General features: G+C 39.0%; 1 protein-coding gene across 3 annotated transcripts in view; it reads left to right on the forward strand.

Moving 5' to 3' along the window:
- LOC142100689 (vascular endothelial growth factor receptor kdr-like) overlaps nt 1–19,140 on the forward strand; it is a 165,219-nt gene that overhangs the window by 101,463 nt on the left and 44,616 nt on the right. For all 3 annotated transcript variants that reach the window (XM_075184407.1, XM_075184409.1, XM_075184408.1), the window contains exons 12-18: nt 371–491; nt 5,533–5,644; nt 12,809–13,096; nt 14,588–14,734; nt 16,172–16,300; nt 16,476–16,582; nt 18,125–18,260. In XM_075184407.1, the coding sequence (XP_075040508.1) occupies nt 371–491; nt 5,533–5,644; nt 12,809–13,096; nt 14,588–14,734; nt 16,172–16,300; nt 16,476–16,582; nt 18,125–18,260 (1,040 nt within the window). The remainder of the gene's footprint in view (nt 1–370; nt 492–5,532; nt 5,645–12,808; nt 13,097–14,587; nt 14,735–16,171; nt 16,301–16,475; nt 16,583–18,124; nt 18,261–19,140) is intronic.

A 19,140-nucleotide genomic window follows, 5' to 3' on the forward strand; every position in this document is an offset into this window, starting at 1 on the left:
CTAAGTATAAATACCATTTGACAAACCTCCCTATGTGATACGGTCTGTGCCCTCCGTCAACCAAATGGCCTTCAAACTCATGAAATTGCTTCTCAAACTAGTGCAACTCTGCATGGACTCAGGAGCCAGGGACTGAAGACATAGGGCTCAGTAAGTGTCATTCATTACAAACAAGATACCCACAGACATCAAAATACAAGCAACGCTTTTAAAATACATGTGAGGGATTATTTTATATAAACAAATACTTATTCCCATTACCATAATCCATCTCCAATAAAATACTTTATAATGTTTTTATGAATATTGAGATTACTGAAGTACAAATAAGGTTCTGCAGTCTCTAAATGCTCTATGTCTTCTCTGCAAGGTGTGATGTGGATCCCATGATGGAAAGGATTCCTATTTTATCTCAGGACCTTGACACCGTTAACGTGCACACAAGACCTGTTATTGAAAGAATCAAAGTTACCTCTGAAGAGAAAAATAAAGTAAGTGTGCATATAGAAGTTGTGCATATTTTATATATTCTGTGGTACAGACTGAGAAAGATGCTGAATCGCCTATTTTGTATAAATCCTCAATTGCACCAGCTCCTGTATTGTGAATCTTAGTTGATCATTATTTCAGGTTAATATCGCTTTAAAAGCCATGTTATAATATCCTCTTCTTACACACTATACTTTATGCCAGTTCTCCTTCCATATGTCTCTCTTTGAAGGTGCAATTATATAACATACATGATGCTTGACTTTTATAAGTACTGTGCATCTATGGTTTTTGGATCAGTCTGGTAAATTCAGACACATATAAAATGACTTCATTGCAGTTAGATCATACACTATGCATGCTGTATATCTGCATAGTGTCTGACATGGATTCCCTATTTACGTGGAATACTCCTGCTGAAAGGCGTTAATAAACTGATCTGACAGTCCACTAAAATTAATCTCTTGTTGTGCTCATATTTGAAAAGCTTTTAATTTCCATATAAACAACCAGTGAAGAAAGAGGGGGTGGGTTGATTTCCTGTGTATCCTATGAGCTGTAATCACAGCCAGGTGTTCTCCGTGTTCTGTGCCAGGTGTTCTACGTGTTCTATTCCAGGTGTTCTGTGTGAGTTCCTTGTCTGGAATAGCCGCCACTGGATCCCTGTAGGAATGCTCTGTCACATTCAATCTCCTCACCCATTTGTGTTCATGTTTCACCATCTCAGAGCCATGACACCAACCTGCACTTGCTCAAAAGTATTTGGGAGATTTCTAATAACCTCACTGATGAAAGAATTATAGTCTAGAAGAAAAAGCAAGCTGCCTTCTTTCGATCACTAAACGTCACCATTATATTTAAAATCTACTGTGTGCAGTTTATAGCAAAACATGTTTTTTTTAAACATTATTTAACTCTTAATGGAGATATATTAACCCTCCACATCCCACTGAGTAGCTAGTGCAAGCAATAATAACAACACTAACTCTGAGATATAAAAGTGAATTTATCAATACCCTTAGAATTGTATCTACATTTATTCCCTATAATCTGGGCAATGTGGATATTATCCATCAATGTTTATGACAATTAAAGTTACTTAAACTAGTCTTACAAAGCACTGCCATTATCACTCTGATTTTCCACACTAGAAAGAATGGGCATTGTGTACTTTTTGGTGAAACCAAAAATCTGATGCAGTCATAATAACATGGAGCGGGTACCTTATTTCATAAGGATAAAGGTCTCGGCTTTTAGTATTTAGGACACAGGACATACACGGAGGATGATGTAACAATTACTATTTTGCTCTACCAATGCTCACGATTGGCTGGGAGTTTACCTTAATGTGTAGTCTAGATTATATGTGATGCTTCTGCTCTTTATCCTTTTGTTGTTTTATTAATTATATTTCCTTATAAACAGCTAAACCATCAGTGACACCTTCAGGCTATGAAATTATACTACCCAACAACTAAAAGAGGAGTGTAGCAACTTAACAGAACATCAAATATTGTCAACATTTTTTCCTGAATGAATCACATTACAAAATTCAGTTTAATTCAAATTTGAATGTACATAACACATGCGTGAAGAAGGGAAGATCTTGAACATTATATCTTTCTTATTATCTTTGAAATATAACTTTCTTGCTAACAAATTGATAACAAAATTGTAAATCATAACTAAAAAGTTGCCTTAATCCTAATAGTTGAACAATAGAGGTAAAACAAATTATATTTAACTTTCTATAGAGTTATTTGCATAATCTGCTTAAATCTATATTTTAATAAAAACTTAGTTTTAAGATTGAGACTATAGGAAAAAAATACAATGGTTGCCTAAACTAGATAAGCAGCCAGACTACCAATCATGGCTGGTGTGTGTGTGTGTGTGTGTGTGTGTGTGTGTGTGTGTAGTTTGTATGTTCTTTTTGTGTTTGCATGTATGTGCTCTGATTTTCTCACACACTCCACAGACATATTAGTAGGTTAATTGGCTTCTGACAAAATTAACCCTAGTGAATATAGATTGTAAGTACCAATGGGGCAAGGACTGAGGTGAATGATTAGATATTCTCAGTAAAGTGCTGTGGTATATGTAGGCACTTCATAAAATACTGTTTATACTAAACTATGTACCATGCTTCTTTCTGTCACAGACTCACATTTTCTTTAATAACTACACCAATGTCCATCTTTGCCATGCCTGACCTCTGGTATTGAAACTATTCAAGGTATTCCAAATGCTGTGTCTCTGAGATATCTCAGAGAGTTTGCCTTTATCAGCACAACCAGAAGAAGTGCAATAAAAAGATTGATGAACTATGAAGCCTTTGGTCATCTGAGAAGTAAAATTTAAAGTATTAATAAGCATAAAGCAGAAAGGATTGGACAGCAAACTGGTAGACTGAAGACAGGTATCCTAGGGCAAATCTACTGTAATTTATCAGCAATTCTTTAGAATTTCTGCTCAACACAAGCCTGTGGTTTGCGATAACTTAATCTTGTTCTTCATCTGTAGTTGGTTTATTTTAGCTAGTCTTTATTTTTACATTGTTTCAGACAACAAATATTTTTATTTTACCATCGCGATGTGCATTATGTTTTAAGATTTGTAACAAGCAGATTATGTTTATACAATCTTTTGTGAAATATAGTAATTAATGCTTTCATAGCTGTGAGAACATAAGGAGTACAGTCATGGGGGTAAATGTATTATGGTTCAATTTTTTCAACTTGCCGGAAACCGGCGAGTTGACAGCTAAAATTTAAAGCGGCGCTGGCTTGTTAAGGCAAGTTTGCCTTTACAAGCCAGCGCCGCTTTAAATTTTAGCTGTAAACTCGCCGATTTCCGGCGAGTTGAAAAAATCAGACCATAATACATTTACCCCATTGTGTGTAATTAAACATTAGTTCCCTTATCTCATTGTGAAAGCCAGGCTTCAACACATTTTCACTGTGGATAGGTAGATAATGAACACGTAGATCCCTCAGGCTCCAGACTGAGGGTGGGCAGACTACTATATGTTGATGGCCTCTAATTACATTTTTGCTTTTGGTGCTGTTCTTTAGAGAATTGTCATACATGGTGTATAAGTGCCTGCATCACAGTCCCTGCAAGCACAGGGCCTGAGTTAGAGTAGGCTGTAGTTTTTTGGGCCAGAACATACACAGAAAACTAAAGCTCCATAATTATGATACATGCAACTCATGTACCGTAAGATACATCAAAATACACTTTAAACATATCCAACCCACACTCAAATCCATCTTAATTGCATTTCTAAATCCAAAAATATCTTCTTTTTTCAGTCCTGAAGTAATCAAAGAATAATCCGATAGGGATAAAACAGAGAGCTCATATTAACTGAATGCCCAGCATGACAAATCAAAACCAAACAGTAGATATTATTACTCCAAAAACATACTGGTAGGTTAATTGGCTGCTTTCAAAATTGACCCAAGTCTCTCTCTCTCTCTATCTGTCTCCCTCTCTGTCTGTCTGTCTGTGTGTGTGTATGAGTGTGTGTCTATATTAGGGAATTTAGACTGTAAGCTCCAATGGGGCAGGGATTGATGTGAGTGAGTTCTCTGTACAGAGCTGCGGAATTAGTGGCGCTTTATTAATAAATGATGATGATGATGATGGTAAACTAGCAGAGATTGGCTTCAGTGTTGCTGCTATACCAAGCTACGTTGTTCCGTAAAGTATAGCATGTCAGTTATTTCTTTTCAGCGTTGCAGTAAAATCACTGGCCATACCCCTGTGCATAAATGAACAATTTTCAATGAGCATTTTTGTCACGTATGAAATGACAGGCCTGTCAGACAGACCCATACTCCCCTCTTGCTTTACTGTGATCACATATCTTCATCATCATCATCATCAACATTTATTTATATTGTGCCAGCAAATTCCATAGTATGTTACAATTGGGAACAAACACAGTAATTAAACAATGCTGGGTAATACAGACAGAGAGGTAAGAGGGCCCTGCTTACAAGCTTACAATCTATGTGGTATATATGAAAGCACCTAATCAGCGTTTACTTCTCTGTGGCCTTACCAACTACGGAGAGTTGCAGAGAAGTATTAATATTTCAGTTATTTTAGATATAATATTTACCTCAGCAAACCACAAGATATATAATGTGAATGTACAATAGTGTGCTTACGTGAGCTTTCAATTTTACATTACCCCCTCACTATCTTTCCTTAATAGAGTGCAAGCCTTAGGCTAGGACCCTTGTCTCGTTTGCATAACTTCATAAGACGTTAAAGCAGTGTGGAGCATATAAGAAATGAAAGATAGCACAGCTGAGGAACGTAGTGGGACATATCAGCTTAATTCAATGGACAGAGTATTGTCAGCTCCTTGTGGAAAAGGAAATTGGATGTTACTTGTATAAAAACCTGGTGTGGGTTAAAATTGTGGTGAATGGGAAATGAGAGGAAGCTGGTGAACTAAGAGGAGTCAGGGTAAACTCTGTAAAGATGAGTTTTAAGGAGCTGTTTAAACTTACTTTTCCCAGGAAAGATTTCAAGGACATTCTACTGGGAATGTTAAAACCACAGCTTTAGTTTCTTTCCTACAGTGATACGTCAGGGCGAGAGTGTTGTATGACAGGAGCCTTGAGGAAACACCTAGGGCTAGATTTACTAAGCTGCGGGTTTGAAAAAGTGGGGATGTTGCCTATAGCAACCAATCAGATTTAGCTGTCATTTTGTAGAAGGTACTAAATAAATGAAAGCTAGAATGTGATTGGTTGCTATAGGCAACATCCCCACTTTTTCAAACCCGCAGCTTAGTAAATCTAGCCCTTAGTGTCTGGTGGGCAATGATATACTGACGTAGAGTAGAAATAGTACATCTTCTTTGGATGTGTACATTAAGTAATTAAACCATCAGAGCTCAACATTGATACTGTAGCTTCAGAGATTAAAAATAAATGAACAAGAACATTCACATATGTAACTAATTACTTTGTGTCAGTAAACTGAATGCTGAACTGGCTACTCAGCGTTATTCATGTTTTGCAGGTTGTGAGTGCTCTGACTACCTCTGCCTATAGCAATCAGTCTGGAATCTTCTTCTGCACAGCTTTTAACAAGATTGGCAAAGTTGAAAGAATGATGCACTTCATCCTGTCAGGTAAATATACTGAGATATTTATTTAATCCCAATATTAATAGAGATATTTCTTTGTGCATAGAGTAAATTGTATAATTTAGTACAAAAGAGTCACAAAATACATATATAAAACACATAGGAAGATGGTACAGGAGATGTTGAAGAGGTGATAAGATATGTATGAAATTCTTTGTATGACTCATTATTTGTAATCTGGCACTCCTAATATTTTGTTTGGGGGATTACATGTGCCTGGAATTCCACCAGATCATAAGACTTTGTCCTAATAATGCTAAGAATCAACATAAGAAAAATATATATAGTACAATATAGGATTACTATTAAAACGGTATATAATAAACCTGCAAATGGGACTGATAGAAAACCATATGGTGGTCGCTCCAATGGAAAATTATATTTTAAAAGGACCTTTCAACTGAAACAAACTTGCTGTGCTATAAACTATTCTATTATGACTTAATAGTATGATCTTTTATTGAATCACTTTATAATATAAACCCATTCATCATTATTGTTCAGTGATTTACATTGGAGTGGTGACATAGCAAGGCCAATGACATCAATAGCTCTATTTATGAAATGATGACAATATACATTGTATTTATTTATAGTTACATACTAGATTTAATTATAGCACCAGCATGTTCTGCAGCAGACTGCAATTGGGAACACCCACAGAATAAGCACAGTAATATAACAAGACTGGGTATGATCAGACAGAGGAAAGAGACCCTGCTTGTAAGCTCACAATATGCAGGAAAGTAGGATACATGAAGTTAAGTGGCACATAGTGCATATGGTTCCAGCCAGACAGCAGTGGGAACAGGTGCTTAGTGGGGGTTTTGTGTGTGGGAGCAGATGAAAAAGGGGGAAGGAGGTGGGTATGGTAAGACAGTGTAGTTCTCGGCACATCCCAGTGATGAGCTGTACAGAGAACTAGGCAGACATTGTTGGATTGGTTTATGCATACAATACTTCATGGCCTATTAAAGGAGAGTCTCTCAGTGACGGTAAAGCTCATGGACAGGTAAGGTGACGGGTGATGACCACGATCAATTAAGCTGCAATTTTTTATGTGGTTTGTTATGCGGTTTGCAAGCACTGAAATTGATGAGAGGCAAAACCCTGCATCAACTACATGATTTACAACTATCAAAGCTATAAATGGCAGTGTTAAGAACTGGGAAACATACAAACAATGCAGTTTATCAATCAGCTGCTTTCAAAAGCACACAGTAAAGCAGAGCTTAGGAAGTATCTTTGGACAAAGGTGACCGTGGGTGTGACAGAGGTACAGAGCCCTCTAATCTGGACTGTCCTTCCTAAATTGGGACAGTTGGGATGTATGTACCCTACATAATGGAACTGTTACCTCTAATATGAAGCTTGTAGTATAAAGAGAAGATGCAAGGTGTAGGTGTGGACAGCACGGTCTTAGTGGTTAGCATTTCTGCCTCACAACACTGGGTTCATGAGTTCAATTCCTGACAATGGCCTTATCTGTGGGGCGTTTGAATGTTCTCCCCGTGTTTGCGTGGGTTTCCTCCAGGTGCTCCAGTTTCCTCCCACATTCCAAAAACATACTGGTAGGGTAATTGGCTGATACTAAATTGCCCCTAGTTTCTCTCGGTCTGTGTGTGTGTATGTTAGGGGATTTAGATTGTAAGCTCCAATGGGGCAGGGACAGGTATGAATGAGTTCTTTGTACAGAGCTGTGGAATTAGTGGCGCTATATAAATGGATGATGATTATGATTAATAGTTTCCCAACAAATCAGTGTGCTTGACATATGTTTAGAAATGACTGTACTGTATGTCAACAGCTTCTCCAGATGGAGAAGCCGGATAGTTTGACAATTATTGACCAATATTCATGAGATTCAGTGTCGCATGGCTATATTCTTGTAAATAGTGTTTGGTCCAGTAATATTGTTTTCTTATTCACTTTTACTGGTGTTTTTTCATTCCTGGAATCTTTTATGTAAGCATTTTTTTCAATTGCCATAGTATCTTAGTAACAGTATAGTGGTCATCAGCATTCCAGCCGCTTACTCTACATTTGAATTTGAATTACATTTGAATTTAACTACAACATTTTGTCCAACATTGATAACTCAATGATTTTTTGATCACATACATTTCCATGGGAATATGGGAAAAAATGGATGGTAAGTAAACAGAATAGTTGTCTTCAAATTCCTCAAAACATCTGGATTGTTGTACAACTGACGTCATGTGATCAAGAGAAGAGACTGGAGGTTATGACTGAGGCTAATATTTCAATATATAGAGAGCATAAATCAAATACATGTTCAACTTTATGGGTCTTGTGGGGTAAAGCAAATAGCAGGTATTGTATTAGGAGATTTTTCGTATTTGCAGATTGATATAATCTCATATGATTATATGGGTATGATTATCTGCTAGTTGCATTACATCAAGTGAAGGGTCAAAGGAAATTCTTAGAACTGTAAAGATGTTAAACATATTGACTCTTTCTTAGACATTTCCATAAAGTGTGAAGCACTTGTCTAATGTGATCTTAGTTGTGCTGTCTGTTTCCTTTAGAGGACAGTGAAATTACTACCTCCTGGCTGACAATAAAGACTACATGTATGTCACTAATAGGTTCCAGGCTGCAGTAGCAATGTATTAGCTGTCTCCATATGGCTCACATATACAAAGGTCGGTATGTGATTTGCACGCATCACATACAAATTCAATGGCTGGTATCAATAATAAAAGTAGAACTTAAAGCACATGTAATGTGTGGAATTGTTATACCAACTGCACAGATATGTTTGCACTATGTCAAAATTGTTTGTATGAAAGATAAAGATCAATGTTTTTAGTTTTGAGCTTAAATGTAAATAGTTACAGCTAAGTTCACAAAAAGACAATATTAACATGTCCTAGGTTAGCACTGCTTACATATAGAATATAAAAAGTATTAAAATGTATAATGCATATAGTAATATCAATTACCATTGGATTGATTGTTATATAACTTAATTTGAGACACAAGTAACGGTACATAGTATATATATTTTTTCACTGCAATATAAACTTCCTTCAGTACAAGATTTCCATGTGTTCTACAAATGCTGTATGTCTGGAATTCCTTCAAAATACATGGAAATCCATGGAAGTTATGCAAATGTAGACTGACAACTAAACACCCTAATGGTGCATGATCATGTTTCCGTATCATTTTATATGGATACCTTAAATATTTTGATACTTCCACACAGGGCAATGAAATCGGATTGTTTCTCTATGAGAAGAGGGATGGGGTAATTTAAAAGTGTTTAATTATTCTAGTCTACATAGCTCTCTGATTATGCTGGCTACACACTGTAAAACCACAGATGTAAGTGGACATATTGGATGATATCTGGCCGTTCAGCGCCTGCTCCACTCAGCTTACTCTCTTCCGGCATCACAGGTGCTTTTTAATGTGTTTGGAAGACAAGAGCACACAGAGCCAATAGCATCAGTGATCATGTAAGGACTGCTTTCACCAACATGCCTGGTAATCAGGGGCAGGCTGGGCTGGGGGGCAGGGGGGCATCTGCCCCCCGGGCTGGTCCCATAGTAGGCTACTTTGGGCTGGGTCACTGGGCCACTTCCATTTTTTTTTCATTTAAAATAGACTGCTGAGTTGAGTCTTGCCCCCTGGCTAAAGTTTGCCAGCCCTCCCCTGCTGCTAATGATCCTATCAGATTATTATTGAGAATGGGATCACATGCTGAGATATTGGATGACATTGCAGCATGTATAGACAATATAAATCCAGTTGGTTTGTAGATTCCTACTTGGATTTGATATTAGGCAGTCAATTGGAAGAGATCAGGAACGTGTACCTCCCATGGAAATACATGTACTGCAGAACTAGTGAGCTCCCACATAGGATCAGATCATTTGGGATGATTCATTGCATATGCCAGTGTGACAATTTTATTAAAGTATGAAGAATTATACATGTAGCAGTACTTCATGCTTCATTTGGCCATTTGCTGATCCCAGTAGAAAAAATATATTTTTCACATTACAAAGGGCTTTTGTAAATGGTATAAGTTAAAATTTAAATGTTATATTTCTGGCCCAAAAAAATGAATTGATTCAGGACTGCAATTATGGGCTAGTATTTTGTGTCCAAACACCACCCAAATTACAAGCAGATTAGAATTACAGATTAATCTAGTTGATGAAATGTTAAAATATAAAGACTATTCTGTATAAATTAGTAATTAAGCAGTGGCAACAGCTAGTTTTATTTTTAAATATTTACTTTCACATAACTGATTTGTTTAACTCTGATAAAGTATAAACACTTCTATAATTTACCACACACTCCCTCAAATTCTACAGTACATTGATTACCCAGGGGTAGATATGTGAGTTTATCTTAACTGAGTTTATGTCAGCCAGGGATTGTGAAACTGTTATAGAGAAACACAAAACATCTCTAGTGATAGCTGTCTTTTACTAAAAATAAAATAAATAATTCACTGATATGATAATGAGATAATGAACACACTAAAACGTCTGTTTACTTTGACTATGACCATTATAGAAGTACTTGGTCTGCACCCCTGTGCTTTTATATGGTCATGTGCTTTTATGTGGTGATGGAATCGCTCAGTCACTTATTTCACAGTAGACGGTAGCTTATCATCTACTATATAAATGCCTAGTGGCTGTCACTCACCGGACCGTGAGTGCCTCTTCCCGGACATTTAGGAACCGTGGTCGTCCACCATCCTGAGGATCTGCGCATGCGCAGCCCTTTTCTATACTTCAGTGTATACCCCTTTAACTCAATTGGCAGATCAGGCAACCTCCCTATATTAAGCACCTGTGGTCAACACCACGTTGCCTGATCTTGGAGTCTCATTCCTCATGAGTCTCTGAAGGTGTTCCTGTATTTCTCGTGTATTCAGCGCTGCTGATTCCTGTGGTTTCCAAGCCACTTCTATTCCTGTGGTTCCCATACCACTTCTACCATCAACTGTATCATCAGGACTGTTTGCTGATTCCTATCCGCTGCCTCCGTGCACTACAGTCTTCTATACCACTTCTACTACTGTGGTTCCCATACCACTTCTACCATTAACTGTATCATCATGACTGGCTGATTCCTATCCGCTGCCTCCGTGCACTACAGTCTTCTAAACCACTTCAACGTTATTTTATATCAAGGTGACTGTTTGCTCATTGCTATCCGCTGCCTCCGTGCACTCCAGCTTTTACTTCACTCACCTGCTTCTCATCAAGTCTGTTTGCTGATTTCTATCCGCTGCCTCCGTGCACTACAGTCTCCTGCTTGCAACTCGCCTGTGTTCATCATCGTGACTGCCAGCTGACTACTATCCGCTGCCTCCGTGCACTACAGTCTCCTGCTTGCAACTCGCCTGTGTTCAACATCGTGACTGCCAGCTGATTACTATCCGCTGCCTCCGTGCACTACAGTCTCATCTCATCTTTGCTGTGACTTCCTCGAGACTGCCGCTTTCATTACCATCTGCTACACTTCGTGATCTACAGCTCCTGCCCTGCGCTGCACTCCTGTTTCCCATCGCTGTTGGTTCCTGTGGTTGCTACTGGTTACCTCCGTGTGCCGCTGAGTCCTGCCGCTGTGGTCAGCGCTATCGTCCATCTCCTGCTGATCCACTCTCCACGCCTTCACGTGTTCCACTGGTCTCTACCCTCCTGTCAGCATTGGATTTGTATCTCATCTACTACCCTCTGCTGGATCATCTCCATTCGCCTGGGTCCCTTATGAGTCCAGTCCCACGTGTTGCTGACTCCTGTGGATTCGTGTCCCTGTTGGTCTACTCACCTGTGCGCTGCACCTGCTAGACCGCTGCCTCACCTATCCAGGGACTTCCTATCCAGTCGGTCTCCAGCCGCTCAGGTACCGCTGCAATCCCATCTGACTGCTACTGCTGAACCACGGTATGCATACTTCTCATTGACTGTGCTGTGTATTGCATATCTTGCTGGACTGTGTTTGGTTCTCTCTGGAGTTTGCTATCCGCTGAGTCTATTGCCATCATTGACTGTGTTATCATTGTGCTGGACTACTTCAAGAGACTTTCTAGATTGCAGACCTGCTCAGTCATTTATATCCATATATATATCTATATTGTGCATATTACTGTGGATCGTGTATAAGGTGCCTGTGTATATCCTGTGTTGCAGTCTTCCCCTGTGCACCTCCTCACATATATATTCAGTGGTACAACTTGCTGATGTCAGACCACTGATCCCTGTTTCCGGTATCACCTGTTCCATCATCCTCTCACATAGCAGTGGTACAACTTGCTACCGCAGACCACTGACTACCTGGATACCTCCACTTGGATTCCATTCCTTCACTCAGACAGCGGTGCAACTTGCTACCCGCAGACCGCTGACTCTCATCACCTCCTTGTTTCTGTTGGACATTCCTCCTCACTATAGCAGTGGTACAACTTGCTATCGCAGACCACTGACTACCTCCACGTGTCCTTGTCCATACAGTTCCTTGTGTATTATTACCTCATTATTACCAGTGTTGCTAGTCATAGACTTTCCTGAGCATCTCATCGGCCATCATTTCATGTTCCGTGATCACCCAGCTACCAGAGTACTCTATTACCATCTACATTGCTCTGGTAAGCCTACCATCTGGTGATCCCTGGGTAAAGACTCCTAGTGCCCGTGACAGTGGCGTGTGTGGAAAAACAAAAACCAAACTGCAGCGCCACCTGCTGGGCAGAGTTATACACTGACCTATATATTTCTTGAAGGAGAAGTGACAGTTGGGAGTGGTTGGTGGTTGCCGGGGGTGACAGTGGGGAGTTTTTAACACCTTAAGTAGCTTGATGAAGGATGTGGCGATGAAGATGAAGGATGAGGTGATGGAGAAAAATGATGAGGTGGTGACATGTGGACAAAACCACGTTAAAAAAGGGCGCTTGCGTCGGGAAGTAACGCTCTTCCCCTGAGGAGGCCTGGGCTAGGCCAAAATGCATGACGAGAACCTTTTTAACACCTTAAGTAGCTTGATTTGACTAGAATGCATGAGTATCATGCACGGGTTAACTTGTATATATATATATATGCGATAAGAAAGATGACGTTTCATAGACTAACAATTTGTGTTTTATTTCTCTTGCAGAGATTAAAATAGGAGTAATGACAGAAAAAGAGACAACAGTTTTGGTGGGGAGTGATGTCAAGCTTGTCTGCAGAGCAGACAAATATCTGTTTACGAATTTGCGATGGTCCCATCCCTCCGAAGAATCGGTGCCTGCACACATCATGGAGATCCATTCTGAAAACCATACCACATATCTGTCAATGACTCTAAAAAATGTGACAAAAGAGCAGGCTGGAGTTTATAACTGCTCAGCCGAGACACGAGACAGTGTAAAGGTGCAGCGGACAAATCATTTGATTGTCCTAGGTGGGTTATGTAATATTCACACTAAAAGACCCGATTTAATATTATGATTATATGTTGTTTGTGTATGTTGTGAAAATCATTGTAAGATGACAAATATTTTCATCTTCAGATTGAGGCAAATATGATCTTATTACTGACCCTCTCTCTCTAGGATCACTATATGAATGTATACACTGCACTGCACAGTTTAAATCACAAAGGTTCTCCTAATATTGTCTGTAGAATATGTTTTTTTTTACATTCCCCCAAGAAAGGGAGATAATAGTAAACTTTAAATATAATATTCAATCTCCCTTGGTAATATTTAGTTGAATCACCTCTGGCAGATATTACAACCAATAGATTCTATGGGGCATATTCAATTGTCGGCGGAAACGCAGAAAATCTCGAGCTCCGCGCACTATTACCATTGTTACGGGTAAAAAAAAAGCGTTATTACAGTAGTCTTCTCGCTGGATTTCAGCTGAGCCGCGAGCTGAAATCCAGCTAACTATTACTGTAATAACGGTAGTAGTTTTAACGCGGCGGGGAATCGGAAGAATTGAATATGCCCCTATAAGTCTATTCATTTTTTGAACACAGAGATGAAGTAATGTTTCCCCATTTAACCATGTAGACTTAAGCTTAGTAAGGTTAGTTGGGGAGCAGTGATGGAACACAAGTTTAAAGTATTGATGCAGGTTTTTAATGGGCTTTAGGTCAGGACTGGGCTACTCAAGAACATTATTTTATTAATTTGAAACCACTTCGGGGATGTACTTGCAGTGTGTTTTGGGTTATTGTGCTGCTGAAAGACAAACTTGCTACCCAGTTTGAACTGTTTGGAAATAGCAGGCTTGTATCCAGGTTTTGCCTGTAATGTTTAGAGATGCTCGAATCATTTGATCTGTTTCTAAATGTAATCGAATTTGGCCCAATGTGTTGATCATGTTACAATTGTTATGTTTGGTCCAGTTTGAAAAGCAGCTGCTGAATTTGCAGATTGAAGTTTGAGTTTAAAGTTCAAGTTTGCTGCTCACACTGAAAATACTACAAATACCATTTGATCAATGATGAAACAAAATACTGATTTCAGCATATTTTATGTGAAAAAAATATTGGGGGGGATTATTTTTTTCAAAGCACTGTGTATATACATATATTTTTACACCTAGCTATAGTAGCAGTATTTGTATAATCCCACGCCCACTACTTGATGAAATTATGCCCATCTATGGTGCGTTACCCTATGCGCGCTGTAGAGAAAGGAGTCATGGCTTCTAACTCTCTTTGGAGTTGGTACCTTAATTTTGGATAGATTTGTTGAGCCCTTAGCAGAGGCTTAATAAAAAGAGTGTGGTCATGTGACCATGTTTCAAGCCCCCTGGAGCACAGCCCAGTTGCACCAGGAGGAGGTGTGAATTATATGTGGCCCTCCAGTTGGTCGTTTCAGATGCTGCTGTCATTTTAATATTTCTTTGTGTCTAAGATTTTGTATCTGTTTTATTGCAGAAAAACAGGCCCCATGGGTGGTGCAGAAGCTTGAAAATGCAATAGTAAACAGCAGTAACACACTGCTCCTAGAATGTAATGTCAGTGGGAAGCCCTCACCCACCATTACCTGGCTAAAGAACGGTTATGTGATTAAACCAGCATCAGGTAGGCAAAGCAGTACTAACAATGTTTTATATATGTGTGGCCCTAGGCACTGCCCCTTCTTCTCTACAATAATCAGTGGAGTTGTGCCTGTTTCTCTGATTTACTCACATCCTGACGCAACCACTGTAACTTCTTGTTCTTCTGAAAGCAACAGGGTTTTTTATACCCACTACAATTGCAGTGCGAATATAGTATACACATTCCAGCAACAGTCTTGCTTCCTATTTCCTGCTGAATCAACATAACGATTCTCACTTTCACATATAGATGCTTTAATCATTTTGCCTATATGTCATATCTTATCTTCAAGCACTCCCTTAGACACTACCCCCTTAATCTTTGACCATAAATTACACTCCTGCTCCCTTTCCTTCTTTACACAAGCCGTGGTCCGAGCTGCACCATCTGTACCGCAGGAATGCTCACCTACTATAATATCCTCCTCCAGCCTACACATATCTGGACTTCAATCTCATATGTGCCTATGACCAATGCTAATGATCACCTTGAAGAAAAAAGATTATACATGTTTGGTTTGATAATTAGAAGATACCTAAATAATGCTTTAGCACTCCACAACTCCAACCCAGTTTCATGAAATAATTTTCAGTATAAGTTTCAGTATAATTAACATCAGGCCCAGATATAAGTGTTTGTGCCCCCCTAGGTGATTTTTGTTTTATCTGCTCCTCTTCTGATAGTTATGGCGCCATCATCCCAACCATTGCTACCTTCTGTTCATGTCATTGTTTGTAATAAGCGTAATAATAATGATAATAATAACCTACCACACATATCATATGTATAGAAGACATCAGTTCAAGAAATAAGCATAATGTTCAAGATTTTGAATGATCACTTATTTTTTATGCTGGCAGTCACATATATGAAAACGTATTGTTAGGGTGATAAAACGGCCAACCCTGCAATTCTATGACCTTAGGCCTGGGTCTAGATGGACTTTCCACAAATCCAGGCCTGAATAAGATCTGCTGCGATTTCTTGAGTTCTAGTTGTAATAGATGTTCAAGTATTCTCCGTACATAGAAGGTCTGATGAAAAGTAGAGAACATTTACTTGTATGTATAGCAGACATGGGGACTGATTCAATTCTGCCACGAATAACGCGGCGTTAGCATTATTACCGTTATTACGGTAAAACTGCGCATAATTGCCCTTAATATGGTAACTTCAATGCTGGATTTTTACTCGTGGCTCCCTGAGCCACGAGATAAAATCCAGGTTAAAGTTACCGTATTAACGGTAATACTGTTAACGCCGCGTTATTCGCGGCAGAATTGATTCAGCCCCATGGAGTAAAATAAATTTACTTGGGGAATTATGAATGTATGTTATTGATACAGTACAGTACTATTAGTTTATGCACAAATACCACATAAAAGATAATGTATGGAATTCATATTGTTCCCTTTTTAGGAATTACTTTACCTTCCCATAACAGTCTGGTGATTGAGAGAGTCAAAAAGGAAGACGAGGGTTTGTATGAGTGTCGAGCAGCCAATGAAATAGGCCATGCCAACACCTCCGCCTTCATCACTATACGAGGTGGGCAGCACTTCTAACTGCGCTAATATCTTTCACAGTATCTAAACTATGAGACGGACCTGTAACTTTTCTGATCCATATTCAAGCAATACTTGGAGCAGTTAGGGTTACAGAGTGCTATAGAGTGGTAAGCCTGAGTACTGAGCTAATGTAAATTGTACAATTATGTTCACAGGTGGAGAAGAGAAATCTAACCTAGAAGTCATCATCCTTGTATGCACAGGAGTGGCAGCCACCTTGTTCTGGCTTCTTCTCACCCTCTTCATACGAAAGCTGAAAAAGGTTTGTGTTTCTCATGAAAAATCACTTTATAGTCATAAAGATGGCAGCCACAGAGCTAGAAGGACTGCTCACAGTGTCACAACGCCACAGCGGGGGGTGGCGTTACCACTGTCAGTGGCCCTTGTAGAACCATCTCATGTACCAGCTCTTTTAAGTCAAAGGGCCTGGAGCGGCATCTCTGGGCTAGATTTTGTGTCCTAATTTGTGTCCTAATTTTGCTGTAACTAAATCACAAAGAAAAAGTTCCCTAGTATTTGTGTGCTACTTGAATAGCAAATGTGTATGCTTACGTCCCTCAATAATGTAGGGATAGTGTAGAGAAAGCATATAGATTGCATAGACATGTGGGTTGACAGAATTATTAGTAAATGCTAAAGTTGCATTTCCCTATTTGTACACAATATAATAATGTAATTAAGGGGCCTATTTATCAAGCCTTATATCATGCATCAGTGTCTGTTTCTGCATAGTTTAGGTAACATTATGTTACACAGGAGATACCAGAGATAAAATTCCTGTCAAATGTTCAACTCTAAATTCACTCCTTTAGCTGGATTTGCTCTTAGCTCTAAATGAAGCCCTTATTGCGTAAAATACAGAAAACACAGTGCAAATCTGCAAAAGTGTACTGGCTTCAAGGCCACAAAACTTATATTTACAATTGAAACAATTAAGCAATTCAAAACACAATGTATAAAAATATAAAGTCAAGTTAATACCCCAAAAAGATTCTTACCTCCAAAGCGAGCTAACTGCCCTTTTATATCTAACCATAATAATTATTATTCATTTCATCATAAAATCATAACTAATGTGTTTAGAGAAATAAAGGTCTGAGGGTGATATACATTTCTGCCAGTGAGTGGCAAAGACACATCTGGCTGGAACTTTTGAATGATGTTTTCCTTTCTTTGTTTTTCTATTGAGTCACAATAAATCTGATTTATCACAATCTATTCCCAATCCCGTGGTCTTATCTCCCACATGAGGACTTTTATTAAGTTATACCATGATTAAAAAATTCTGCTTGTGGTTCTTTCCAGCTGTCATGGTTTGTCAGTAGATTTCACTACTGATGCCAGAGAGTACTGCTTCGGTTCACTTGGAATGATAAAATGATGTCTAGGACATCCTTTCACACAGTATAAGTACCTCCTAGGCAACCAGCACCAATATATGTAGGGGTACATGTATCAAGCTGAGAGTTTTCTGGTGGGTCTGAAAAGTGGAGATGTTGCCTATAGCAGCCAATCAGATTCTAGCTTTCATTTTGTAGAATGTACTAAATAAATAAAAGCTAGAATCTGATTGGTTTTTCAAACCCGCCGGAAAACTCTCAGCTTGATACATTTACCCCGTAGTCTTCAACGTGGCTTAAACCACCTACGTTTGTAATGACACAAAGCAACCTGTGGCTCTTCAGTTGTTGTACAACAGACAAATGGTATGATGGGACTGTAGATTCACAACCTTGTTATTGACCTTTATATGGACTAAGGTCTGAGTGCATTGCACCAAATATCTCACCTTTCTTGTCTACAGCCCCATGCATCAGAAATTAAAACAGGCTACCTTTCCATCATCATGGATCCTGATGAGATGCCATTGGATGAACAGTGTGAAAGGCTGCCATATGATAGCAGCAAGTGGGAATTCCCCCGTGACAGGCTTAGCCTCGGTAAGTCCTGTGCTTGTTTTCATTTTCATAACTTATGTCATCCTTGCACCATTACAGAGTGTTGTTAGTAATGTATAATTGTGGTCAAAAGCGCCTATAGCTCTGCAAGACATTGATCATTGATCGTTTTGTGGAGGTTGAGAATGAAAAAAGAGGCCCAATACGCAAAGTAGGGGAAGTGGCACTGGCTATTATTGGTGTGGTGTCTGACAACTGAAGTGCCAGCAGGTATGCCCAGCACCTCTTCTGTCAGATGAGCACCAGACGAGATGGGGTTGAAGCCCAGGCCCCTTATTAAAACCTTGGGGTCTGACCACAGTTGCATCTATCATGACCCATTTTATGTCACTGGCCCTCCTACCGCCTTTCTCTCCTTCTCCTAGCCCTAGATTTATATTAATTCCGCAAGCCAACTAAATTTATGATGATATAACCAGAAGCATTACACACAATCTTGTGGATACTTACTCTACATTATTGTGGCACTAAATTATAAACTGTTATTGGTAGGATATCCATGGAATGAAAGGTTAAACAAATTCAACAGATAGTTTGAAATTTCTTATGCGTGTTGTCTGCTTAATGCCTCTTCATCTATGTATACATGTCTCATCTTCTGGCTTCATGGTGAATGTTAATATTTCTGCAAACTGTCATCACACAGAAGTTTGCTCTTATCTTTGTTTGCCAAAGTTTGGTTTCTCTCAAGAGTAATGAACTCATCGCTGTGAATTCTTTGATGACCTGCACATTCCTTCACCCCTGAGTAATTGAAATTGATCTTTTTAATCTGCATAGCAACACCTAAATATTGGACTGGTGTGCAACCTGTATTATTGCCAGGATTTTTTACCTAAATTCTTAGTGGAAGATGATCTGC

This window comes from Mixophyes fleayi, chromosome 9, assembly GCF_038048845.1.
Source record: "Mixophyes fleayi isolate aMixFle1 chromosome 9, aMixFle1.hap1, whole genome shotgun sequence".
Taxonomy (NCBI): Eukaryota; Metazoa; Chordata; class Amphibia; order Anura; family Limnodynastidae; genus Mixophyes; species Mixophyes fleayi.